Raw genomic sequence first — 26,422 nt, 5'->3', positions numbered from 1 at the left:
GGGCCGGGACGCGGCCCGAGGTGGAGGCCCTGGACGCCAGCCTCGAGGACCTGCTCACCAGAGTGGACGAGTTCGTGGGCATGCTGGACATGATCCGCGGAGACTCATCCCACGTGGTCAGCGAGGGCGTGCCTCGCATCTACGCGAAGGCTACGGAGATGCGGCGCATCTACAGCAAGATCGACAAGCTCGAGGCCTTCGTGCGGATGATCGGCAGCAGCGTGGCCAGGATGGAGGAGCAGGTCACCAGGGCCGAAGCCGAGCTGGGGGCCTTCCCCCGTGCCTTCCAGAAGCTCCTGCATACCATCAGTGTGCCCTCCTTCTTCACCAAGCCGGCCCCTGCGAGGCCGCCGCGCGCCGCCTACGAGCCGCCTGTCCTGTTCCGCACTGAAGACCACTTCCCCTGCTGCCCCGACAGACCCCAGCTCTGAGTCCCGCGGCCCCTGCGCAGGAGGACCCCAAGCGAGACACTTATCCCGAGTATTAAGTTAATTAAAGGGCCTACTCATAGGCGTTTAGGATGTGGAGCATGGAGTTTTGAAGTTTATTTTCTGCAAACAAATTCTCAGTATATTCATTATTCCACGTAGAAGTGCAGTTTTCCTGTGTCTTCCAGTTCTCATCTAGCTGCTTGGTGGGGGATGGGGAAGCAAAATGAATGAACTTAATCTGTGCACTGTGGCAAAACTGTTATTTTTACGGATTTTACTACTCAACTAACAGTATTATCTTTTCAAGATTTATATATTTATATGATCGTAAGAAAAACTACCGAGCCAGTAAAGCTTTGTTATTAATTAATCCTAATAATGTCTCAGTTTTCTGTGTGGCCTGCTTTTAGGGTAGATGGCACATTAGCATTACATTCAAGTTTCCATAGCATAGATTATAAACCACAGGAAAGTAGACAATTTCTGAGAAGATATATTGGGTTTTTTGCAACTAATTCTGAAGTCGCATTTCAAAAGTATGACATCTTAGTAAATTATATGGTTTTGTTACGGTGCTGGGCATTGAACCCAGGATGCCCTGCATTGCTTTGCACTGTAGGACTGAGCCACACTCCCCTTTATGATTGTCAGTATAAGGCCTCAGTAAGTTGCCTTGGCTGTCCTTGAACTTGAAATCCTCCTGCTTCTGCCTCCTAAGTTACAGGCCAGTGCCGCCACACCTAGCACAGTCTTGGTTTATCCATGACAAACAAATCTGTATATAGTTGCGGGTGTTTGATGTATAACTTTTTTTGTTTGTTTCTTTATGGTGCTGGGGATTGAACCCAGGGGCTTTGTGCATGGGAGGCAAGCACTCTACCAACAGCTGTATCCCCAGCCCGGTGTATAACTTAAGGAAAATTTTAAGTGTCATTGGAAAGGCTTTCTTCTGAAAAAGATTTCATGTTTCCCTTTTTATTTGAAAATAAGCATGTTGCTTGCAATTTTAACAGTGGGATAAAGAGCCGCCCGTCCTGTTCCGCACTGAAATCAGTGGGAAGAACTAAGCTTAGCTGCTATTTCACAGCACTGTTTTTTCTTTCCCCTTGCAATGGAGAGTTAAAGCATAGGTGTGAATGGATGGTATTAGGATTTTGTTCTTTTACCCTGTCAACAGGGAATGCTTAAGAGTCCCTTGCAGATACAATAGGGTTCAATCTATATTTTAATGTCTTATAGATGGCCCTTTAGAGACCTCAAATAAGCATTCCCCTTAGGTGGTTTTTGTGTCATTTTGTTAGTACAGATCTTTGTAGTTGATGGAGTATGACATAGAAGGTCCCTGGCAGCTAAGGGCAAGATGACATCAAATTTTCCATAAGTCATTTAGTTTCCAAAATAGTTAACAGGTGTTTACAGGATTTCTAAGTAGAGATTCATTCAGGGCCTTTCTGGATGGAGTGGGATTTGAAGCTGGTTTGTATAGATGTTAGATGAAGGTCATTAGTCTCAAGAATGGAGATTGGTAGAGCCAGGTGCACCCTGCCCTTGGCACCACTGCCATCAGGCCTCTTCCTGGCTCCCCGCTCTCCCAACTCCAACCAGCTGGAGAGTCAAGAGGACTTCTGGATCCTGGAAAACCTGTTCTACCTATTCCTAAGTCAAATACAAGATGGGGCTGCAGGGGAAGGCCCTGTTGTCTTCCTAGGTGACCCCGTGGACAACTGCTGCTGGGGTCTGGAGCTCCCCTGCTTTATAGAAGTATCAACAAGTGGGGATAAGGTCTAATCGCTCAGGTACCCCACCAATCATGCTGGGGTTAATTTCTTTGCTTGCAAGAGCACAATAACCTCTAAAAGTTTCTGGAGGGCAAAGGACATCCCTTCCATCAAGGGCAGTCTTTGGCATCCAGGAGTTGGTTTGTGCACACAGGAAACACTGGGTACTAATGAGCTGGTGAGCACTCTGGCTTTCCCCCAAGCTAGGACACTGAGGAATTGGAGTCTTGCACTGTGTTCAGAGTGTAGAAACCAGGTCTACCTGCCCTGGCACAGGGGTCAACAAAGTTCACAGGGGAAGTGTTTTAGCATTGCTGGCCTTATGGTCGCACAGTTACTCCCTGACCCGCAACAGCCACAGGTATGTGAGCCAATGTCATGGCTGTGTGCCAATAAAAGTTCACTTACAAAACCGGGTATTGAAGCCCAGGAGACATACTGAGAAAAACTACTGGTAGTCTGAAATTTAAAGTTTTATTCTTGCTTGGCTAAACAGGCATCTGATGACAAGAAGAAAGTATCAGTCCCTAAGGGTTTTTTGTTGCTGCTGAAAATGAGAAAAGTGAAAGACAGGCTCAGGATGCCAGAGAGGAAGTGCAGGCCACATGAGACCAAGTCACAAGCAGGTGAAGTCACACACTCTCTGGACCTGAAGCTTCTCATGAACTCACCCATGGCACTGTCTTCTGAGGACTCCGATTTACAGTGATCTGTTAACAGAGGTAACACTCAACTCACCCCAAAATGTGTCCCAGTGCACCCTGCTGCCCACCCCCCTTGCCACCCTGCCATCCCAGTGCCCTGCACATCCCAGGCGGCTCAGCAGCCTTGTGGATCCTCTCCTGCTTCCCTTGCTCTGCACATGGTGCACAGCAGCCAGGAGGCTTCTCGCTCCTGAGCCAGCACTGGGGCCTGCATGAAGCCTTCACTAGCTTCTCCTAACGTTAGATTAAAACTCCAATTCTATTCTGTGACCTGCTGGCCCCTGCAGAACCCACTCCCGTCCCAAGCTGACCTCTCTCCTGTGCCTCACTCCTCTCTGGTCTCACTTGACCCTGGAAGACTCCTGGTATGTCCCTGTCATAGCACTGACTACAATTGAGATTCGTGACTGTGGCATTATTGCCCTAGCCTGCCTCCTCTGCCACCAGCCGTGAGAATTGGCGTGACCCCTGGGTCATGCCAGGTGTGGCTGCATCCTCAGCCGCCAGCACCAGGCCTGGCACATGCAGCTGCTGCATAAGTGGCCAGAGACTGGCTGAGGGAAGGAATGCCAGAAGGATACAAAGGCAAACAAAGAATCAACCAAGCAGATGTTTCCCAGGAAAGCAAGCTCTATAGGAGGGCCAAGGACTCAAAAGAAAAACAAGATGTGCTGCTTCTCCCAAGAGGAAGACAGGCTAGTAGGCGAGAAGGTCAGATGCCAGTGTTAGTCCAAACCACAGTTTTGGGGCTGCGCTGGTTAAAGACTGCAGGCGTACTCGGGCTCCAAGAACGAAATAAGAGGCCTTATTCTTACCTGCACCAGAAACTGTTGGTACGGCACTTGGATGCCTAGCTTCTAAGTCTTCTAAGAAGACTTCTTTTATGTGCCAAGAAATTTAAAAACTATTGTGCGAAAAACATTTTCCAAAGTGACCTAAATCATTGGTCACGTTAATGGAGAATGAGAGCACCTCCTTCAGGACCTTCATCATCCAAGGGGCGGGGCTGTTTGTGGTTTGTGAGGTAGTGGTCCTGCACCTGCTGCAGGAGGGAGAGCTTAAATACAGGAAGCCTGTATAAATACAGGACTGGTTGCAGGACCCTCCTTGTGGTGTCTGCAGGTCAGCTCCTTCCCCACCAGGGGGCACTGCAGGAGCAGGTAAGGCCTGAAACCAGGGTGCGGACTCTGCCTTGGGAAACTCGATGGGTGATGGCACTGAAGATTGAGACACCCTGTCCCTCTTGAGTGCAGAGGGGGGCTACAGCCAAACTCCCAAGGCAGAGTTGGCTGTTGCTTCTGCATGGGAGGTGGGAGGGGAGGAAGCTTGATGGTGGGGAGGCCAGGGTGCTAATGCAGGGGTGCCAGTTTGGTGGGGCTATAGACAGTGACCGGCCATTGACTGTCTCATCCTTCTTATCTGTCTCCAGAGGGAACATGACCATTTATCTCTCTATCTCTAAGGGCAGACAGAGATAGGGCAAAGGTCCTTTGTGACACCTAGCAGCCTGTCTGGCACAGGGCAGGCCCTGACAGTATATCTGTGGAAACAATGAAAGGGGACAAAGGGGACAAGGAGGTGGCTGATGGTGAGGCAGGCAGGCGCCCAGAGCCTACAGGTTCACTTCATGCTGTGTCGGTCCCCCTCGACTGCGCTTCTGCCTCCAGCCTGCTTCCGCTGCATCCTTAGGTCCTCGCTGTGTCATGAACAGGGCCTCACTGGGCTGGGTGCCAGGTCAGCCTGGCTGTGTTAGCTGGGAGCACTCCATCCGCTGGCCTTCTCGTGGCTGACATCTCCAGGGCTTTCCTCCACCACATCGCATCAGTCAGGGTCTCCAGAGAAGCAGCACAGGAGAGGGGTATTCAGATGCCCGAGGGGGATTTATTAGGGGAGTTGGCTCACAGAAGTCCCCAGTAGGCCATCTGCAAGTTGGTGGTATAGTCATGTCCAAGTCCAAAGACTTCAGAACCAGGGAAGCAGAAGGTGTAATTCCTGGCTCCAGTTCCAGGCCACAGTCCTGAGAAAGGGAGCGAGGAAACTGGTGTAAGTCCTGGAGTCCAAAGGCCAGGAGCCTGGAGTTTTGATGTCCAAGGGCAGGAGAAGAAGAGTCAGTCCTGGCTCTTGAAGAAGAGGCCACTTCACCCTCTGCAATTGCTCATTCCTCCCTGGGCCAGCTGCCCAGTGCCTGCCCACACTGACCAGGGCTCTTCACCAGCTAGTCCTTGCAGACTCGCATGCTAATCTCCAGAAACAGAGACACCCCAAATAACGCCCTGCCATTTTTTCTGGTGTTCTGGGTTTCCAGGTTCCTTCCTGAGCTCTGCTGGCCTTGAGCTGCCCCTCCCTCACCTCTGCTCCACCCTTTCACTCTCCTTCATTTCCTCCACATGGACATGCTGTTTCCCAGAGGGCTCCTCAGCCCAGGCACACAGTCTTTGATGCGCATGGCCGTGCTTGCTGAGTCCCAGGCCAATTCTGTACCCCAGAGTGTCTCCCCATCACCTGTGTCATCAGTCCATGGGGACACTTTGTGAGAAAGAACCAGCACACGCAGTGAAAGGACATCAGACTTTGCCTCAAGAGACCCAAGGGCACCTGGAGCCCATGGCAAGTTGCTTCTGGGATTTTCCACAGCCCGGCAGAATTCTGTGTACCAGTCTCTCCTGGCTTTCCTCCCTGGGCCTCTGTCTCCTCATCTACAAAATGAGCATGATCCAGGAAACTTGGTGAGAACTTAGGGGAAGGGTCTGGCCTGTGCTGGCACAGAGTAGGGCTCAGTAACATTGGCTCTTACTAGTGGGAACTTAATAACTTCCAGGGATGTTTACTGACCATTTATTACATGGCCAGGTACCACTGGACACTCTGGAGTAATTTTGTCCTCATGCAACCTTGGGAGGTGGATACTATTATTATCTCCATTTTACAGAGGAAGAACCTAAGGCCAAAGAGGCTAATAATTCACCCAAGGCCCACAGTTGGAACGGCAGAGCTGGGATTTGAACCCAGACCATCTGGCTCCAAGCCCACCTGCCACAACCTCTGGGTGCTGCACAGCTGATGGGAGCAGAGCCTGGCCCCCAGATGGACTTCAGAATGTCAGTACTGACACTTGCCAGGAGGGGGCTTTGAGTTGTGGATTTCACACACACAGAAGGGAGAGGGAGGCTTCCTGGGGACCTGGTGTGGACAGGACCTCAGGGGGCCTAAGAGACCAGCGGAGCCTGGGCTGATGCACTGTGGCAACTGACACCAGCTGTTGTTGATGACAATTCCCGACACTTAGGCTCCATCCCATGGCTGGTGAGGGGAGGATAGGAGGCTTGAGCACCCACAGACCCAGGTTAAAATCATCGTCTTTTGCCACTTTCCTGATGTTTCCTAGCTGGGAACCATGGACAAGTCCCACCCAGCCCCACTGATCCTGGAGTGGGTGCAACTTTGGCTAAATGAGGTCAAGGGCATGTTGGATCTGGCACAAGGTCAACACAGGCTAGGTCCTGTGGGGGATGGCAGCAGGTGGACTGAGCTGGGCTAAATCTCTCTGGGGGAGGGTGGGTAACAGGGGGCAAGGAAGGTGACCCTGGTTTCCAGGCATGGAGCCTGGGACCCAGGTGGGACTTGAGAGTAGCTCCATGTGGGGTGGGGGACGGGAGAGCAGTTAAGGTCACCCAGGTCTCCAGTCTGGGCACTGGGAGAACACAGGTGCCAGTCACAGGTGGTGCACTGGGTTTGGAGAAGTCTTACTGGGGAGGCTGAGAGGTAGTTAAGCTTCCGGGCCTTTGGAAATGGTGTAGTGTTCACTCCTTCTCTCCTGAGCCTTCTGCAGGGACAGGATAATGCCCACCTTCCATCCACCACGGGTTTCTGCTTTCTTAAAGCACCCCCCTGTGGATGACTCGCAAACAGAAACATCAGAGCCAGTCAAAAAGCAAGCCGAAACTTCCCATGTGTAGAACCCAAAGGCGCAACAGCGCTGTCAGGAGACAGGAAGTCCCCGAGCTTACGCTGCACTGCTGCGCCGTCTTATCCTGTCCAGCCAGGGCCACTCTTGGCCAGCTCCCAGCTTCCACCCACCCCACCAAGCAGCGATTGAGAAAACTGAGGCCAGAGACGTCCACAGGCACTCAAGGCCAACCCAAAGGCATGTCCGGCTCTCTGGAGCTCTCTCCATCACAGGGGTCCCTCAGCGGTCCTCGTGTAGTAGACTGCTAATATCTCTTCCCAGTGTTGGAATCAGCTGGGAACAAAAATACTCACAGGAGCCTCAGGCCTCCAGCCTTTGAAACCGCTGCGGTCCAGAGAAACTAAACAAGCTGCCTACTTCCAGCAGCCTGTGGCGGGGGAGGGGAGGACAGTGGGATCCAGTGGCAGGTGCCAGGGCCTGCTCTCAGCGACCCTGAACACTGAAGTTTACCAGAGAGATGGGAGGGGGAGGGGCTGCAGGCCGAGGGAAGAGTATACGCACATGCGTGGATGCGTGGATGCCTGTGCGCACACACGCCAGCTGAGTAATTCGTTAACTTGTGACGGTTCAGGATTCAGTGAAGCATGCTGAAATTTTAAACTTTTAAAGAAAGAAACCAACGGGCTGAGCACAGGATGCCGGCAAGGCCCTGCAGCTGGCCTGGTTCTGCTGAAGGCTGACTTGCTTCAGGGCAGTGGCAACCTCTGCAGCCTGAACAATCAGAGGCTGAGGAGAGGACAGGGAGCTGGGGAGCCTGCAAAGAAACCCACTTCAAAGACTGTGACTGTGTCCTGGGTACCCCAGAGCCCCTGGGACTCCTGGGAGTAGTTACACACAGCAGCCTCCTGCGCACCCACACGGCCTCAGGCCGCAGGCTGTGGGCACCACACTGCCCCCTGGTGGCTGCAGAGATCTCAGGCGCCTTTGATGGGTGGGGGAGCTGCCAGCTACAGGAGCCTGCCACTCTCCACAAATGTGCATAATCTCTGTGTGTGGAGCTGCTGAGGTTCAAAAGTTTGCCTACGTACCCAGGAGAGGCCCAGCCAGCTCAGCTCTCTGTGACCATCAAGGCAGCACTCTGTCTTACTGCCTGTGCCCACTAGCTGGTTCCCCAGTGCAGAGGGCCTTGAACCAGTTGCTGCAACTTCCTGGGCCTCAGTGTTCTCCTGTGGAGACTGTAGTGGGAAGACTGAGCTCAACAGACCAATAAGAGTCTCCTGAGCACTGGGAAGGGCCCACCCTGTGCTGGGCTCTGAGGATAGTGGCAGCAGATAGAATCCTCCCAAGTGACCGGCGTTCCTCTACCCACCGTACGCCAGGACTGGTCACTTGCACCATGACAGTGGGGGTCTGGCTCCCACCTCTCGGATCTCCCCTCTACCTCCTCCGTCCTTGGAGTGTGCTGAGTAAGCTCAACCACGCGGAGAGGCCCGAGGGCTACAACCAAGGGCCCCAGTAGACAGAGCGTCATGCAGACCCCAGGGGAGGAAGCAGTCTCTGGCTACTCGAGCCCCGCATTCCAGTCTTGCCCCAGACATTGTGGGGCAAACAAGCCCTGCCCCGCGTGCCCCACCCTAATTCCTGACCTCCAGAATCGGAGCTTAACAAATGCTTGTCTCAGGCCATGAGTCTGAAGGTAATTTGCTCCATAGCTGAAGCAGGGGGACAGGGCGAGCCACCCTGCCCCAGAGGGGGAGAGGTTCACGGATGGGACTGCGAGGCCCTGTGTCCCCGCGACAGGCCCTGGTGGAGGAGGCCTACGGGCTGGAAAGCTCAAGGACACAGTGCCCACCCACGTCAGCTGAGAGCCAGGGAAGCGCTGCAGGAGCCGGCTCAGCAGAGCCCTGGGGGAGGGCACAGTGGGGAGGGAGTCCACAGACCGTCTGGGAGCCAAGGCCAGGGCAGGAGCCTTCCAGTGCGTGTGAACAGCTTTACCAAGATGCCAGACCCAGGGGGGCAGGTGTGGCACAGGGTGACCGAGAAGAACGGGCCTTGGGGTCTTGGGCACAGGTACATGGCCAGGCTTGGAATCTGTCCTTAGGAAGGTCTTAAAGAAGAGAAAGGCCTGGCCCAGAGTCCACTGGAAGACCCTCTGGGGACACATGGGGGAGGATGAGCAGGGAGCTGGTGACTGATGAGAGGTTAAGCTCCACAATTTCTGGGTCCCCCTTCCCCAGGCATGTGCATCTGCCATGGGGCTGGGGGCTCAGCAGGCCCCAGTCCCCACCTGGGGATTCTGCTCCTCCTCCTGCTACCAGTTTTCCTGAGGTGGACCCAGTTCCCAGATGCCCTGGCCCATGCAGGAGATGGCCCTGACAAGCAGGGCTGCACTTGGGTCACTGGCCCTGTTTCCACCGGCTGCTGGAAGTGAGCTTGTCACCCCCCACTCAGCACACTGAGGTGTCCTGACCAGGGAGAGTCTTGGAACAACCTGGCAGCACATGCACACGATGTCCTCACCACACATACTGCCATCGGCCACCCTCCACAAGTCCTCACACGTGTGCACACACACACCACGCACACACCACAGGGTGCAGTGTGATCTCCTAGCTGCAAAGTTGGCCGAGTGACCAGTGCTCTGACCCTCAGTTTCCCCTTCTGCAGACTGGGGTTCCTAAAGGCCCCCGCTTCCTAGGATTGTTGAGGAGCACAAAGTTTTACACAATATTTTCACATTCCTTTTGGAAATTCTGAAATGCTCTTTCCACCTGGAGTAGGGAAGTAGGGTCTGAAGAGGCAGGGTAAACGCCCATGCCGGACGGGCCACCGATGGACTATAAATTTAGTCTTGCTGCGCCCGTACGTGCCCTGGAGCCTCCCGAGCACCAAATCTGCGTGGGGCCAGCTAGGGAAGGTTGCAGACGGGTGGGCGGTGTGGCTAGTGTGACCTCCGTTTCAGGCTGTGCCGGGCCTCCCCTTCATAAAGACCTGTTTCTTCCTGGCTGTTCTCCTGGCCTGGCGACCATGGACTCAATGAGCTATTCTGAGCTCCCAGCCTGCCCTCCCTGGACACACTTGGGCCTTCTGTTTGCCCACAGCCGTCCTGGGGAACTTCCATAATGCAGCCTTGTTCTCCCAGAGCGGCCGCCCGCTCCTGGGGCCTACTCAGGGAGGAGGCTGTGCCAGCCGGGAAGGCTGCACTTTGCTAGTTTCCAGGAAGACGCACGCACTGTGTGTGGCCAGAGTCAAGTTCACCCCCTGGTTGGCAGTCCCTTCGAATTAGGAGGTGATTTGTTATGGGCAAAGTTATGTTCAATGCTCAGCTCCCTTGAGAGAGAGCAGGCTTCCCACTGAGCCCCAAACAGGCCAAGGCCACTGGGCTCAGGGCCTTGGCTTGGGCTGTTTGTCTGGTCTTTGAGGGGTGACTGCTCCTCCTTCAATACTGAGCTCAAGTTTCCCTGTTTCCTGCCTGGGTGGGGATCTGTAGCCAAGGACCTCGCTCTGTCTCATTGCTGTCTGATTTTTCCCACGTAGGTGTCCTCTGTCTCCTGCCTAGAGAAGCACTTCAGGGGGTCCATCCCATCTGGTTCACACACGCTCCCAGAGCCAGCACCGAGCCAGTGGGGCCGCAGGCCACAGCCAAGACTTGTTAGGCAGGTGAACAAACTAATTAGTCACCCAATCAAGAAATCAATCTATGACTCCATGAAGTGAAGATTCAATGGATCAATTACTTAATCAACCAGACCAGGAGGTGTGGATGGGAGGCTGGTTCCCTCCTGCAGGAATCCTGGCCTACAGAGATATCTTTAGCCCGAGGCTGGCGCACACCTCTGCAATGGCTGTTGATTAGGCGGCTAAGACAAGGCTGTTTACCTGATCGCAGGACCTGGGCCCCTGCTTCCTGGGTCTGGAATTCTGGACACCCCCCGCCCCATACACACACATAGATCATCCTCCTCCTTCAGGTCCCAAGGAAATCACCCGCTTTTGGGGGGGGGGCTGTCCTTACTGAGACTCTGCAGCTTCCTGCTTCTCTCTGTCCTGCACGTGCACAGGTCCTTCCTGGACCTCCTCGGCTGAGTCAGTGATTGTCTCCATGACGACGGAGTGACGGGGGACCATGACCCCACTGATCTTGCCTGACCCGTGTCCTCAGTTCTCAGCACAGTGCGGGGGCGGCGGGGGGCTGCTTGGTGAACATTTTGTGTGGCGTAAACAAACAACCCCAGGAAGGTGATTGCACATGTGTTTGACAAGGGAGGAGGGGGGGGGGGGACTTAGAGCCAGCCCAAGGCACCCTGAGGTTGAGCGGCTTGTCAGAGACGCAGGCAGAGACCTAGTCCTCCGCGAGTCGGCGCAACAGATTTTTTACCCAGTGTCTACTGGATGCAGAGGTGGCCTAAAAGCTGAGAGCCTCCAAGAGACAAGAAAAGGAGCAGAAGCTGGGAGGAAAGGGGGTGCAGAGGGGGGCCACTGCTCCCGAGGGGAGGGGCAGGACGGCTCCCGGTGCGAGGGGAGGCAGCCCCAGGGGGAGTCCCATGAAAGGGACTGCAGTCAGCAGGTCAGGTGGAGCCCAGCCGCAGTATGTATGTGTCAAGAGCAGATCTGGGAAGGACAGGGGGCTGGCTCTGCACGGGGATGGGGCCTGGGTCTGCTCTGCAGTCTCAAGAACAGGGCCGGGCCGGAAGCTCATGAGGACCCGTTTGACTTCACAACATTCCCAAGAAGGACAGAACGGATGGCCAGGAAGGAGGAGCTCCCATGTCTGGTGGGGTGCCAGCTGGGATGCGGACGGGGATGAGGGTGAGCTTAGAGAGGAGCCCCAGAAAGTCCCCCCACCCCAGAATCTATAGGTCTAGAACCTGAAAGAGCATCATGCAGGTCGAGGACATGCGTATCAGGCAGTCTCAGCATCATCTTAATACACACCGCATAAAGAGGATCACCACCACAGTTTTTAATGTAATAGGAAAAACTGTCTCCTAAATTCCACTTTTAAAGAGTTCTCCTAGGCTGAGGCTGTGGCTCAGTGGTACAGCACTCGCCTGGCATGGGTGGGGCACTGGGTTCAAACCTTAGCACCACATAAGAAAACAAATAAATAAACAAATAAAAAGTTCTCCTAACAAGCTCAGTGTGCTCGCTCGGATGCTCGGCTCACATCCCTGCAATATGGTTTGTAAAAGGAAAACCAGGGACAACCTGTTTATGTTTCTATTTTCTATTTCCTTTCTAGACTGTGAGCTCCAAGAGGGCAGGGCCGAGTCTGTCTCCTCCAGAGGTGGTGGTAGAAGGGACACTGGTGTTCTTTTTATCAAGGGGATGGCCCCTTTGATGGGGGAGAAAGGAAATGCATCAAAATATTAGATTGTTTTTGGGGGACAGAATTAAGGGTAATTTTGATGTTCTTTAATTTTTTACTACATTTTCCGGGTGACAATAAATACCTGTGATGTTTGTAACATGAAAAAAGTTTAAGAAAAAAAAAATAGAACGACATTAGGGTAAAGAAGGAAAAAAAGAAAAACCTGCCTCATTTGCAGAGCTCTGCAAATAATTTTAAAAGCCAAACTGGGTTGTGTGAGTCTCTGCCAGAGCACCCCTTGTGGCATCTTTTGGCCACCTGGCTGGGACTCACAAGAACAATCCAACTTGTTTGAGGAAGAAAATAATTTTCATTTTCGCAGCAGTCGGCAGGCCTGAAGCCGACACATCTCCCCGCCCCAGGTGGGGCTTGACGTTTATCTGAGCTAACCAGAGGTCCTCTCTGTTTGGGTATTCCAAAGCCACTTCTGCTCCAGGCAGATAAGAAGACAGATAACTCTGCAGTGAGGAATCCGCCTTTGAATTTGTCTTTCAAAACAAGAGGGCTTTCTCAGGGTTTGGGGAGAAAACAGGCTGCTTTGACTGGCTCAAGATTGTGAAATGGAATTCTCCTGCTTTCCATTTCTGAAGGGCCAAAGGAATTCCTCCTCCAGGCAGGGCCGGCATCCAAGCACCGGTGAGAGGTCACTAATCACCATGCATGTCCCTTGGGAAGTAGAGGGCCGCCCTGGCTGGAGGTGTGCAAGTCCAGGCTGGATGTCACAATGAGGGTGAGGCACAGACGGGCTGGGGGTGTTCTGGTCTCCACCACCCAGGTGGGAGAGGTGAAGCTCGGGGAAGTCAAGGGATGTGCCCAGGGTCTCACCACCAGCTCCTGGGAAGTCCACACTCAAATCTGGGCTGGTCTGTCCTAAACTTTTCTATTCATCCACAGTTTGGAGTGACAGAAACTCTGGTAGGACTTGGTAGGAGGTATTAGTTCACCTGGAGAAGGGAGGGTGCTCCCTGGCTTGGAATAGGCCAGGTGCTTAAAGAGGAGACACAATAAGAGAGAGTGGGGAAGGGACCTCCCACTCCATGAGCCTCCAATGACAGTGCAAACCTACTAATCAATTACCAGCACACTCCCCTGGAGCTCATGCCTGTGAGCATCCATCAGTGTCACAAAAACAAATACACACATCACCCCTCCCATGCTGCAGGCTCCAAGCTTCATGGAGCAGAGAGACCTGACCCCGGAGAAGGCCTGGTTCTAATCCCAGCCCTGTCTCTTCTGGCTGTGTGCGCTTGGGGAAGTTACATGACCTCATTGGAAGAATACTTGCTTCACAGGATGCACTCACTCCTCAGATATGCATCCCAAGCTCCTACTGTATACCAGATATTGTTGTGTGCCCCAAGGAAAAGTGAGACCCGGAGCAGGATGCCTGCTTGCGGAGGGAGCAGACGTCAGACCTGGGGTCATGAGGGTTGGGGGAGGACACTGTTTCAGCAGCATGATCAGAAGGTTTTCTGCAGGGCTGGGGTTGTAGCCAGCGGTAGAGCGCTTGCCTTGCAAGCATGAGGCACTGGGTTCAATCCTTAGCACCACACAAAAAAATAAACAAGAATACCGATACTGTGTCCATCTACAACTAAAAAAAATTTTTAAAAAAAAGGGTTTTCTGCAGAAGAGATGTCCTGCGCACATCTGGGGAAGAATGTCAGGAAACAGGGATTGTGGGGCTGGGTGTGTAGCTCAGTGATGCATGCCGATCAATCCCCAGTCCCACGTCCCTGGAGCTCATGCCTGTGAGTGTCCGTCTCACAGACACAAACACAAACATCACCCTTGCACTAATGCACCACCAGCCACCTCCAGAAGGTTCCCAGCTAAAACTTTTCTATTAAACACCCACTGCCATTCCCACCCCCAAGCCCGACTCCCCCCATTGCGTTGTCCTTTAGCGACTGACAGGCTTCCCTTGGCATGTCTTTGGGCTCTCTCCTTCTCTTCCAGACAGTCACATTCTAGCATGTGGACACCCTACATTGTATTCATGCATTAAGCCGCTGAGGGACGTGGGGGCTGTCTTCACCTGGGGCCCTGTGAAGACTGCTGCTGTGAGCGTGGCTGTCCAGATAGATGGATCTATGTGAGTCCCTTCCTTCAGTTCTTTGAGATATATATACCCAGAAGCGGAATTGCTGGATCGTGCGACAATTCTACGTTCAGTACTGTGGTGCGCAGTGGCTGCACGCGTTGGGGCCACTGGCAGTGCCACAGTGTCAGCTTCCCCTTGCCTCCAGCCGAGAGGGCGTTTCCTCTGCTGCTTTCTCCTAATGCCTGTGAAGCACTCTCGCCTTGTGGTTTGGGCTTGCATTTCCGTAATGATAGTGGTGCTGAGCGCCTTCTCCTGTGCTTACTGACCATCTGTACGGCTTTGGAGAGCTGCCTGTTCAGGTCCTTTGTTCACTTTAAAAAACCGAGTCATTGGTGTTGTTTGTTTTCTTGTTTTTTGTTTGCTTGTTCTGGAGTTGCAGGAATTCTTTACGTGGTCCAGATGTCAATCTCTTATCAGATATGTGGTTTTCAGACAGTTTCCTCATCCCCTGGTCGCCTTTCACCCTGTTGATTGTGTCCTTTGATGTCCAAGAGCTTTTAAGTTGGATGTAGTTCTGTTTATCCGTCTTATCCAAGAAACCATTGCCAAACCCAACACCAGATGCTTTCCTTGTGTTTTCTACGGGTTTTATAGTTCCAGCTCTTACATTTAGGTCTTGGATCCATCTTGAGCAATTCTGCTCGTAACAGTGGGTGAGGGTCCAGTCTTGGTCCTTAGCATGTGGCTGTCGGGTTTTCACAAGGTCTCTCCTTTCCACATCAAATGGTCTTGGCATGCCATGGAACTTCTCTTGGCAGCAGAGGCCATCTATTCTCTCCCACTGATGTCTCTGTGCTTTGATGCCACTACCGCACTGTTATGGTGACTGCGGTGAGTCTCCAGCCCAGGAAGGTGAGGCCTCCAGCTTTGTTCTTTTTCAAGATTGTTCTCACTATTTGGAGTCCCTGACAATCCCATGGAAATTTTAGGATTTTTTTTCTCTTTCTACCAAAAAGTAAACCTGTTTGTAAGAACCCGTCCCAAGGAAGCCTTCCCTGGCATCATTTATAACAGCAGAGGCGGTGCCGTGGGGGATTGCGACTGCACACTCGACCCAGGCATTGCTCACCTGTCACTGAGCAGGGAGAATCACGTCAGAACTGCGCAGTAGTATGACCACACAAGAGGGAGCGCTGGGGACAACTCCACTCATGCAGTGTTTTGTTTTCCTTTATTTTTTTTATATTTATTTTTGAGTTGTAGTTAGTCACAAAACCTTAATTTTATTTATTTTTTTTATGTGGTGCTGAGGATCAAACCCAGGGCCCTGCACGTGCTAGGCGAGCGCGCTACACAATCCCAACCCTCATGCAGTGTTTTAACTCCACTAAAGAGGTGCAACAATGATTGCTTTCAGATACTTTTAGCAGAATGAAAAAAGCAAGTCCATGATTTTTGGTGAAAAAGAAGACTATGAAACTGTGTATGCAAATTGCTATAGTATTGTATACGACACAATTATGAAAATACAATCACTGGGACATGAATGCTGGAAGGAAACCTCTCTCTCTCTCTCTCTCTCTCTCTCCCCCCTTCTTGTACCAGGGATTGAGCCCAGCAGCCCTTAACCAGTGAGATACATCCCCAACCCTTTTTCATATTTTGTTTAGATACAGGGCCTCACTGAGTTGCTTAGGGCCTCATTAAGTTGCTGAGGCTGGCTTTGAACTCTCAATCCTCCTGCCTCAGCCTCCAGAGCCACTGGGATCACAGGTGTGCGCCAATGCACCCAGATCCCCTTATCTCTTTTTACTTACATTTTTACTATATGAGTCCATACAACTCCTAAGATGATGAAAAACAGGGTTTTTAAAAAATACTTAGAAAAATTGAAAGTGTATCAAAATGTGGAGTAAATATTTGTGTTAGGGTGAGAAGAAAGGTACTTTTTTCTTTATGTTCAACATTTTGGCTTACATTATCAGATTACCATTGTAATAATTCTATGAGTCTGCAAATTTTTAATCATGTGTATTTTTAGCAGTTACATAAAAACACAAAAATCATACATAATAATGGGGCAATATATACTGTTTTGATACACGTCTACATTGTGCAATGTTCAAATCAGGCCAAATACATCTATTTCCTCAAACATTTATCATTTCCATATGGTGAAAACTTTCAAAATCCTTTTTCCTAGTTCTTTGAAATTTACATCCATCATCATGCTTGTCTACAATCGCCCTACGAAACACACTGGAACTTCTTCCTGCTCTCTAAGTGGAACTTAGTGCCCTGCTTGTCATTATTAATCCACTGAATCGGGCCTTTTCCTTGTCACCTTGCACCATTCTAGCGGTCACCCCTGTTTCCAGATGACTAGGACCTGAGCTTGGCTGGGCGCAGCAGTCCATGATTGACAGCGGCCCTCTCTTGTTAATTTGAGTCAGCAGCAGGAAGGGTGTACACAGGCGAGACGGTGAACATCTGGGGAGGTGCCCAGGGACTCTGTCGGCCTCTCATGGAGAACGGGCCCTCCAGCCTAGACCGCCTCTCTTTATCTCCCCTGCGCAGAGACACACGGAGGAAGAGGAGCTGGAACAGGACGTGCGCAGAGTGTCCATTTTCCACAAGCCCAGGCTGCCACGTCTCCACCTAGATGCAGAGTCCTGAAAACCCCTCGGCTTCGCACAGGCTAGGCACACGCTCTAGCGCTGAGCCACAACCCCAGGGGAACGCGAAGGGGCTGCCTTGGCTGCTAACACCACCTGGCCATACGAGGCCCCTGGCTCCTGGGAGGAAAGGCTGTGGGGATCCCAGCTCTTTTTCTCTTTACCAGAGACATCTTGCTGAGACCTTTCATCTAGGGTTATCACCATTTCTCAAAAGAAAAAAAAAAATCAGTCATAGGACTTCATCTCAGAATAGGGAAAGTAACAAAAAGCTGTGAACTGCATCCTGACGTTCCCCAAACGATTTTGTAAAGAGTGTATCTGAAATGTTCATTTGAAACACCCCCAAATCCATCACCTAATGAGTGGGCAACTGAAGTGGGGTCCACCCTCACAGTGGAATGCAGTAAAAAGGAAGGACTGAGAATTACTAGATCAGAATGAACCTAAAAGCATCACGTTATGTGAAAGGAGACGGACCCACGTGCGGTGTGACTCCACGTATGTAAAATGTTCAGTCAAATCTACAGGAAAAGAAAGCAGATTGGTGTTTATGTCAGCTTTCTGTCACTGTGACAAAATAACTGAGAAAATTAACGTATAAGGAGGAAAGATTGACTTTGACTCCCAGTTTCAGAGGTTTGGTACTCAGTCGTGTGACCCTGTTGCTTGGAGCTGTGGTGAGGCAGAACATCATGGTGGAAGCACAGTGAGGAATTCTGCTCACCTCCTGGTCCCAATGTCCCCTCGAGGGCACGCCCAATGACCTGACTTCCTCTCACTAGGCCCCACCTCTTAAACTTTCCCCGCCTCCCAGTAGCAGCACTTTGGGGATCGAACCTTCAACACTTGGGCCTTTGGGAGACATTCAAGGTGCAAACTGGAACAGTGGGTGTCAGGGACTGGGAGGAGGGAGAGATGGGGAGCGACCACGATGGGTTGTGAGGTTTATTTTGAGGTTGATGAATTAGGTTATGGTGAAGTCACACAGCACTGTGAATGTCCTAAAATGTGTGGATTGTATACTTCAAAGTGACACATTTTGCATGATATGAATTATCTCTCAATTACAACTCAACGTCAAATAGAGGCGTGAGACTGTGCAAATAGGAGAACACTGAGTTCTGTTCTGTGCGCATGCCGGCCCGAGTGGTCTCCCCAGAAGCACAGCCAGCCGACAGCACACACTGACCTTGCTCTGCTGCCTTGGATTCTGTACCTGTCACAGATCCATTTTCACAGAGGTGGGGTGACCAAAATGCAAGCAGCGCTCATTTCAGCTTCCACCTGGGGCGGAACGTTCTGTGTGAGCTGACCCCTCCTGTTTCAACCTCTGGCCCCTCCAGTTTTCCTGAATTTAGCAGAACCCAGGCACCGAGAAGCAAGATCCTGGCTCTGGCCGTACCTGGGGACTCTGAAGTTTGTCCACTTCTGAACGGCGTCTTCAGAACAGGTCATGGATACTCTTTCCCTTTGAAGTTGTGTGGCCATCACCCCGTGGGGCCCTTGCAGCCTTTGTCCCTCCCCAGTACCCAAAGTCCTGCTCTGTCCCCCACGCTGGCTGGAAGTGAAATTTTGGTGTGCAACCTGAATTGGAAGCTGAGTGTCACAGCAGGGGCAACAGGGACCAGCAGGATAGCACAGAAGCAGGACTTAGAAACCCTGAGGGAGGAGGTGGGGGGTCTCCAAGACTGGTGGATGTCCAGGTGGTGGAAGGAGTGAACTCTGGAGTGTCAACTGCAGCCTCCGTGGGAGAATCCACTCCCACCAAAGCTCCAGAGTGTTCCGGGACTGTACCACACCTAGTTGCCCAGGCTGAGGAGAGCCCCACCCAGCTCCCGATGAGGAGGAACCAAGGGGTCTGTCCACCATTTGTCAGCTCAGGACCAATGACCCCTTGAGGGACCAGGGCCCCAACTGTGCCTTTGTGGGCCTGGGTCCGCACTTGCCCCTGCACCTGGTTGGGCCTGGGCTCACGCAGTGCACGTGTGCTGCTGAATGTGAGCGTGGGACCTGGTCCCCCTGTGGGAGTGTTGGCACACGTGAGCTTTTGGGGGATACGACATCTAAATCCCCCAAACACACACACCCTGCTGCCTGTTCCCGCATGCAGCCTGGGATGGGCAAGGGTGCAGGGGCTCAGTCCTGTCAACAGCGCTCCGTGCTCATGAAGGTGTGTGTGCATGGGAGGCGGGCTGGAGGGTGGGCGTGTGTGTGAAGGCCAGTGAGTGAGAGGGCGTGTGGGGGTTGGCCCACTGGGAGGGGCTGGGAGCCTGGACAGGCCTTCCCAGCAGCCACCTCCCTGTCCAGCTCTGTCATGGCCCAGGATTCTGTGTGTTATGGTGGCGGCCCAGACCAGGTGCCTGGGTGTCCAGTCGAGCTGCTCTGCCTAGCCTGTCTCCATGACATGGCCTGTCTTTGTGCTCTTTCTCTGCCTCTCTCCTCCCACCGTCCTGGACTTATCCCTTTCTCAGTCTCTGTGGCCCTTTCCTGTCTCTCGCCCACACCTCCTCTGTCCACCTCTCATGCTCCCTCTCGGGGGAGGGCTGGCCCAGCAGCCACTGCTTTCCCTCCCCAGGACTCGGCGTGGGTCAGAAGGGCCTTTGGGAAGCCTGTCCCTCTCTCTGACATGGTGCGCTGTCACTCCACTTTGTGGGGCCTTACTGAGCCCATCCAGGCAGACAGAGCTGCAGACAACATGGAGACAGGGTGCTAATTGGAGCGGGCGCCGCCTGCCCGCACGGCTGCACCAGGCACCAGGAGCTTGAGGGAGAAAGGCCTCCGTGCAGGCCCTGGGGCTCCGGGGAGCCAGGCCTGAAACAGCCTTGAGGTGCGCATCCTGCCTCCTGGGGACGACTGCTGGCAGACTGCACAGATGGGGAAACCAAGGCCAGGGAGGGTCAGTACCTGGTCTGAGGCCCACTGCACGGCACGTCTCGGGTGGAGACTGCCCTGTCCTTGTGTTGCCCAGGCTGGGGAGAGCCCCACCCAGCTCCTGATGAGGAGGCGGGGATAGGGGGGACCTGAGCACAGGAGCCAAAGGGTCTGTCCACCATTAAGCACCAAAGGTCCCCTCACCTCCATTACCCCTGAGAGGCTCGGCTTCATTGTCTCCCAGAGTCAGGTTCTTTCCCTGATGTAAAGATATCAGAATATTCTCCACCTCATGTCATCCACCCACGCCCCTCATGGGCACCTGTGGCACCCAGGCCTGGGCTGGGCACAGGGGCCAGCCAGGAATCTGCACCCAGGAGGCAGCAGGAGGGGCAGAAGGGAGGCCCTGCCTCCTAGGGAGAGCCTTGGTGGCCTCCTGCCCCTCCAGCCCCAGGCCTTACCTGTGCTTGGGCTGTCCCAGCAGTGCCCCAGGGTTGGCCCCTGCCTCCCGGCCTGCTGTGGTCCCAGTGCTGCTGTCAGACAGCAGGGCTGCCCTTTCAGGCAAAATGCCCTGTACCCGTGGAGGTCATGCACAGGTGAGGCCCGCCAGCCCCTGAGGCTGCCTGGGCGCCCGTGCGTTTGAGGGCCGGGTCAGCTGGGCCAGGATGGCATCAGGAGAACGTCGTCTGTGGCTTTGGAGAAGATGACTTCCCCTGAGGCTGGCCACCCCGACCACAGAGCCCAAGGACTCCCTGCCCCTAGATATTGACAGACGCGGAACCTGAGGGCCAGAGGAGGGCTTTGCACAGATCCGCGGCTCCCCAGGAGCAGAGCTGGGGTCCCAGTCTCCGGCTCCTCCCACCAGATGGTGCCGTCACCCCCCCACGCTGCCTGCCAGCCCTGTATGAAGCCATGAGAATAACAGTCAGCACAGCACGGCCTTCAGGAGGAGCCGCGCAGCCTACGTGACTTTCACCTGCATTATCTCAGCAGGGCTCTGTGAGATGGGGACACTGAAGCCCAGGGCCAGGTCCTGCCTCACGCGCAGGGGCGTGTCCAGCCACAGAGGCTGGCCTAGCTCCTGGGTAGGAACAGGGCTCCACCCAGCTCTGCTCCTCGGCCTGCTGCCTGGTAGGCCTCTAACTGGTCTCCAAGCTTGAGTGTGGCCCAGGGGTCAGGCCAGGGGGGACACTGCCAGAAAGGCCGGGTCCAGCTGGCCCCTTAGGCCGCTCTGCTAAGTTGCCAGGCTCCTGAGTCATCCTGCCAGGGTCCGCCTGCTCGGACCTGTTCCCTGGCAGCTGCTGCCAGGGTGGGTCAGCCCAGCCCTGGTGTCCTGCCAAAGCAGAGGTGGCCGTGAGGTCAGAGGCAGTGTCCTCTGCCCTCCCCACTGCCCTGCCTCTGCCCGCTGCTCCTTTCATGGCAGGGAAGCCTCTCCCCTCTCTCCCAAACTCCCACCCGTCTGTCATCCCCACCAAGTGGCCTTGCTCCAGGACCTCCCCCGCCACAGTTCCCCTGAGGCGCCTCCCCTGCTGTGTCTTCAGGGGCTTCGTGGCCCCTCTCCCTTCTCCTGTCATCCTGACTACAGCAGAGGTCCCCAGCCCTAGGGGGGGTGTCAACTTCCAATTTCCCTGGGTGATGGAGATCTCTTTCCACCAGGGCATTGGGGCATGGGGGCCCCAGACTCAAGGGGGTGCCAGGCCGAGGAGAGAGCTCTGGAGGGTCCAGCGGGGGGGGGGTAGGCACTCCATGGCTACCCCCGGGCTGGGAGGAGGCCTGGCCACGCTGGCCAGCCAGAATCCAGCAGGCTCTGCTGAGGGTGGGGGTACCTGGAGGCTGGAGTGTGGCTCTGCTGGAGCACTGTCCTACATGTGTGTGGCCCCCCGCCTCCCCCACACGGGACCTGGCTCTCCCCAGAAGCTCACTGAGCCCTGGAGAAGCTTGATGTTATTTAAGCAGCAAGTATCCTGTCTATTCTGGGCCAGGCCCACAGTCATGCCGGGCAGGAACCTGGGGCTCGGAGGACAGAGGAAACCTGCCCAAGGTCACACGGTACATGGCAGAACCAGGACTCAAACACTGAGCGTCTGGTGCCACAGACCAGGCCCACACGGCTCTTCCCCTGGAGCCCTTTACCTATCACTGAGAATCCACCTCCACTGCAAACCAGAGCCCACAGGCGGGGGGGGGGGCGGGGGCTGGCATGAGGCTGAGATCACTGGTGTGAAATCTGACAGGTCTGTGGCCAAGCCTCCTCCTAGCTGTGTGGACTTAGACAAGTTGCTTAACCTCTCTGAGCCTCAGATGTCTCGTTTCTAGAGTAGAGATGGTAGCAGTGACCATCCATTAGCACTAATTGAGCACTTTCTAAGTATCAGGCCTCCTTCTAGAACACAAGAACACAGCTCTCATGAAGACAGGCAAAACCTGCCTCACAGGGAGGTGGGAGGACCACCCAAACCTGGGTGTGGAAGCCCCAGGGTAGCAGGACAAGCACCTCCTGCCGGTGGCTGTTCTGAATGCCCCTCTGCTAGTGCCCAAGGACCACTGAAGGACCACGAGGATAGGAGGCGCTCGGAGCTGGAAGGGAGGAGCCCCAGGCCGAGGGCAGTGCCCGTGCAGAGCCAAGAGGCCGGATGGGCAGCACAGCCGGGCGTGGGCGGGTCCAGGCTGACATACCCCTGCCACAGGGGCTGCGCTGGACGCCCTGACTGGTGAGCCTGGGCTGGGGCTGGGGTCAGGCCAGCAACCCTTGGCCACAACCCCAGGTGCAGGAACATCCCATCTGACAGCTTCCGAACAAGACCCCCTCTCGGGAGTTAGGGTCACCTGCCCAGCTGTGCCCCGGGTAGGAACACCCTGGGCTCTGAGCTGGAAATGTCCACCTTTTGACTTTAGAGTTGCTTTCCTTCTGAATAAAAAGTAATATTTATGTGTTCATCATGAAAATAAAGGTGGAAAACTTACATGTTAATCGCAATTTCATTGCACAATTTTAAGCACACCAGAAATAGCCCTCTGGACACATCGGTGCCCAGCCCTCTGGGTGTTTTTCTGGTCACTGGTTCTGAGGGTTGAGATAAAGTGACACATGGAATTTATTCATGTTCAGCTCTTTTCGTGGAACGTGAGCCTCTAGGGTGGTGTTTACCGTTTCTTTCTGTTATAAACTTAATGTGGCCATTGTAAAGCCTAGCAGCTACAGAAATTCCAAACAGAGAGAATCCAGGGAAGGCAGGCAGAGGTTCCCGGGACCCCGGCCCAGGACGACCTCCTCAGACATCCTGGCACTGTGGACCCCGGAGGCACTTGGAGCCTGGGGTCGGGTTGGCCTGGCTTCCACTCCTCCCAGAGGCCCAGCTGGCCTCCCTGAGCCTCGGTCTTCTGTAAGCAGAACCAACCTCACCGGTGCCTGCCTCATAAAGCCGAGAGCAGAATTCAAGAATGAACCAGAAGCACTGTCCCAAAAGGGTTAAAATAGCCCAGTGCGTGGGACAGCACACAGGAAGCACAGGAAATGTTAGGTGGCGCGGTAACCCCAGCAAGCCACGGGCCCAGGGCTCGCCACAGCCTGCAGGTTTGTAATCCCCAGTCCTTCACGGACTCCGGGGGCGCAGGCCCACGCGTGGGTCCAGACGAACGGCGAGCAGTACGGGGTGTCCGTGCGACCCCGTGGTACATGGCCAGAGAGAGAATGAAGTTCTGGTAAGCGCTCCAAGACGAGGCCCTGAGAACATCAGGTAAAAAGGCCGATCTCCAAACTCCGCATGGGGTTTGAATCCTTTCATAGGAGTGTCCTGAGCAGGAGAATCCAGAGAAACAGAACGAACCCCCAGCTTTGTCAGGAAGGAGTTAAAGCAGCTCAGCACTGGGCCCAGGACAGGAGCAGAGTGAGCCCGGCTTAGCTGCCAGGCTGGGAGCGGGAGGGTGGGGCGAGGGCATCCTGCCGGGCGGTGCTTTCCAGAAGACAATGTCTTGGAACCACACAGAGGTGGTGTATACACAGCATTGTGAGGTACAAGTGCCACCAAATTCTACACTTCGGGTGATTTTGCCTCGATTTTTAAAAAATGAAAAAAAGGTGTAGAGACTTGCCTGGGCTCAGGGTCACAAGGGCAGCGAGTGACACCACAGAGCAACGATTCCCCACTGGGCCAAGTGCAGGCCACAGGACAGATCTCTCCACTTGCCAGAGCCTGTGACCTTTACCATGACCCAATTCTGAGGAGAGGAGTCACTGGGTCAAAGGTAACAACCCACACACAGATGACACATTTGGGGACTGGGCCTCTCCCTGCGTGGGCACCTGGGTGGGAGGGAGCACTGGCCCAGCCAGAACCCCAGGGGACTGCTCACAGAGCCAGCGAGGGTGGACCGCCCTTTGGCCTGCACTTTCTGGTTGAGCCCGAGATTTCCACCCCCCGCCTGCTGCCTGCCTGGGTTATATTTAATCCTGCTGCTTCCAGAAACCAGGACTCAAGGACAGTGTGGCCTCCTTCTGGCTCCAGAGTCCTGTGGGGTTCGTCACAACACAGCTGCCTCTGGTCACTGAGCAGCCTCAGTTTCCTCCTCTGAAAACACAGTCCAGGGAGGCTCCTGTGGGACGGTGCGGGAAGTGCTAGGCACCTGGGGACAGAGGCACAGGGAGCCTTTGTCCATGTGCTCCTAAGACACCCCAGGCTGTTCTGCAGCCTCCTGAGGAGTTGCTTATGGATTAGAAACATGTTCAAGTCCAAGGTGTAGGGTCAAGTGGGAGAGCGAGGGCAGCCGGGAGCCTGGCCCTGCTGAAGGCTCACCTGTGGGAGCTACTGCCACTTCTCTGGGCTTTAAATGCTTTGCCCACATGTTTCCATATACGCAGGTCGTTTCTGGAAGGCCACGGGGAGGCTGTGAACAGCAATTAGTCCCTCCAGAGATGAGCAGGAAGGAGATGTTTTACTTAAGTTCTCACCATGAGCATGTATTACTTTTGTAACAAAGTAACAGTTTAACATATAATTAAGCTCTGAAACAAGAAGCTTTAACTCTTATGACCACCCCAATTAACCGAAGAGGAACGTGGCTCCTGGGCCTCACCTCCTCCAGGAAGTCCTTCTACAGGCCCAGCGCCCTAGCTACACCACCTTCCCCAGATGGAAAGGAGCACCCTGCCTGCCGCCTTTCCTCATCTGCCTCTCCCGTGAAGCTAGGAGGGCCTGGACGGAGGGGCCTGTCTGACTCATCCCGGATCCCGGTTCCGGCAAGACGCCCGGCACTGCTGAGTGAAGGAATGAGGCTCGGAGAGGTTAGAGCAGCGGCCTTGACCTCTGGAGATCACAGAGTTTGTGGTTTGGCAGGGTGAGACCCAGTCTCTGGGCTCTAACCTCACCACACCCTGACTTCTGTAGCATGGCTCCCTCCCACTCACTAAAAATGTCCCAAAGAGGCCACCTAGATGTCACTACACGGCCTCCAGCCCTTGTGTAGGTGTTGTGGCATTCAGGTTTGGGAGCAAAGATTGTTCAGGGCCCGGGGGTAGCTGGAAATGCCCATGTGTACATTAGGAAAGCCATAAAAGAAGGGTAATTTGCCCCTTTGGCCAAGAACGTCATAAAATAAAGAGTGGTTTGCCCTCCTGTCTCCTTATCTGATACTTCAAAACTGAGGTCTTAGCTGGGTGCAGTGGCGCCCACCTGTAATCCCAGCAGCTCAGGAGGCTGAGGCAGGAGGATCATGAGTTCAAGGCCAGCATCGGCAATTTAGCAAGGCCCTAAGCAACTCAGTGAGACCCTCTCTCAAACTAAAATATAAAAAGGGCTGGGTATGTGACTCAGTGGTTAAGCGCCCCTAGGTTCAATCCCCAGTGCCGCCCCCCCCCCCCAAAAAAAAAAAAACAACCGAGGTCTTGGTCTTCCAAGTTAGTATAGACCTTTTTTGGGAGGGGGGCGGTACCAGGGATTGAATGGGAGGCAACAGCAGACACCACGGATGGGCCCAGAACACTCAAGCACAGTCCCCAAAGCTAGGACTTGGGCAGTTAGTTCTCCTCCCTGGTCTGCTTTGGAAGGGGCGGTCTAGGAGCCGTGATCTTCAAAGCTCTGTGGCTGGGGAAGCCCTCATCCCAGCCTCCTGGACCATTCCTCCCGCTGGGCTGCAGCCACCCGCCGCGCTCCTCCCACTTCAACCTCCCCCAGACACCAAGCCTGACCTCCGACTCCTCTGCTTAAGACCCTGGGTGGCTCCATCATGCCCCAGGTCAAGTCACGACCCGCCAGGCTGTTGAAGGCCAGCGCTGCCCCACCCTCCTGGCCCTAGCGCCATCCCTGCTCGCCCTGCATGCCAGCTCTGCAGGTGGGTGAGCCCAGCCCACCCTCTCTCTGCAGCCGCCCAACTGGTGACAGCACTTCCACCCATGGTCAGGTGCTGTTAGGACCGAGCGAGGAACCCAGAGTACTGGCACAGCAATGGCACTCGTGTGTGGGCAGGGTTCATGTCCAGCTTCCCTCCCTGCTCTGGGCCATCAGCTGGACACGGGCAGGATCCTTGGAATGGACCAACCCAGATGTGGGCAGCCTGGGCTGCTGTGTGAGCTCAGAAAGGCCACTCCTCTCTCGGGACCTCGGCGAGGTCCTGCCAAACCAGGAGGCATGGCCCACCCACCC

At 54.2% G+C, this 26,422-nt stretch overlaps 2 protein-coding genes and 1 long non-coding RNA gene across 4 annotated transcripts in view; 2 read left to right on the top strand and 1 right to left on the bottom strand.

Annotated features, from left to right (window-relative positions):
* The window catches only part of LOC107139114 (MORF4 family-associated protein 1), a 26,968-nt gene extending 20,486 nt beyond the window's left edge, over positions 1–6,482 (bottom strand). Inside the window, exon 1 of the mRNA XM_048784142.1 lies at positions 6,477–6,482. The gene's annotated coding sequence lies outside the window, so the exon portion shown is untranslated. The remainder of the gene's footprint in view (positions 1–6,476) is intronic.
* Positions 7–807, top strand: Bloc1s4 (biogenesis of lysosomal organelles complex 1 subunit 4). Its single transcript, XM_015481786.1, has one exon. It carries the CDS (start codon positions 81–83, stop codon positions 429–431), a length of 351 nt encoding a protein of 116 aa, XP_015337272.1. The 5' UTR covers positions 7–80; the 3' UTR covers positions 432–807.
* A 16,428-nt stretch (positions 6,483–22,910) lies between the features above and the next one.
* LOC107139113 lies at positions 22,911–25,398 on the top strand. 2 transcript variants are annotated; one of them, XR_007340984.1, is made up of 2 exons: positions 22,911–23,486; positions 24,643–25,398. It is a non-coding gene; the product is annotated as an uncharacterized LOC107139113 (long non-coding RNA). The 2 variants fall into 2 exon arrangements; XR_001503097.2 differs by having other exon boundaries at positions 22,911–23,521.
* Positions 25,399–26,422: the final 1,024 nt, after the last annotated feature.

This window comes from Marmota marmota, unplaced genomic scaffold (assembly GCF_001458135.2).
Source record: "Marmota marmota marmota unplaced genomic scaffold, marMar, whole genome shotgun sequence".
Taxonomy (NCBI): Eukaryota; Metazoa; Chordata; class Mammalia; order Rodentia; family Sciuridae; genus Marmota; species Marmota marmota.
This window is presented reverse-complemented; position numbering and strand designations above follow the sequence as displayed.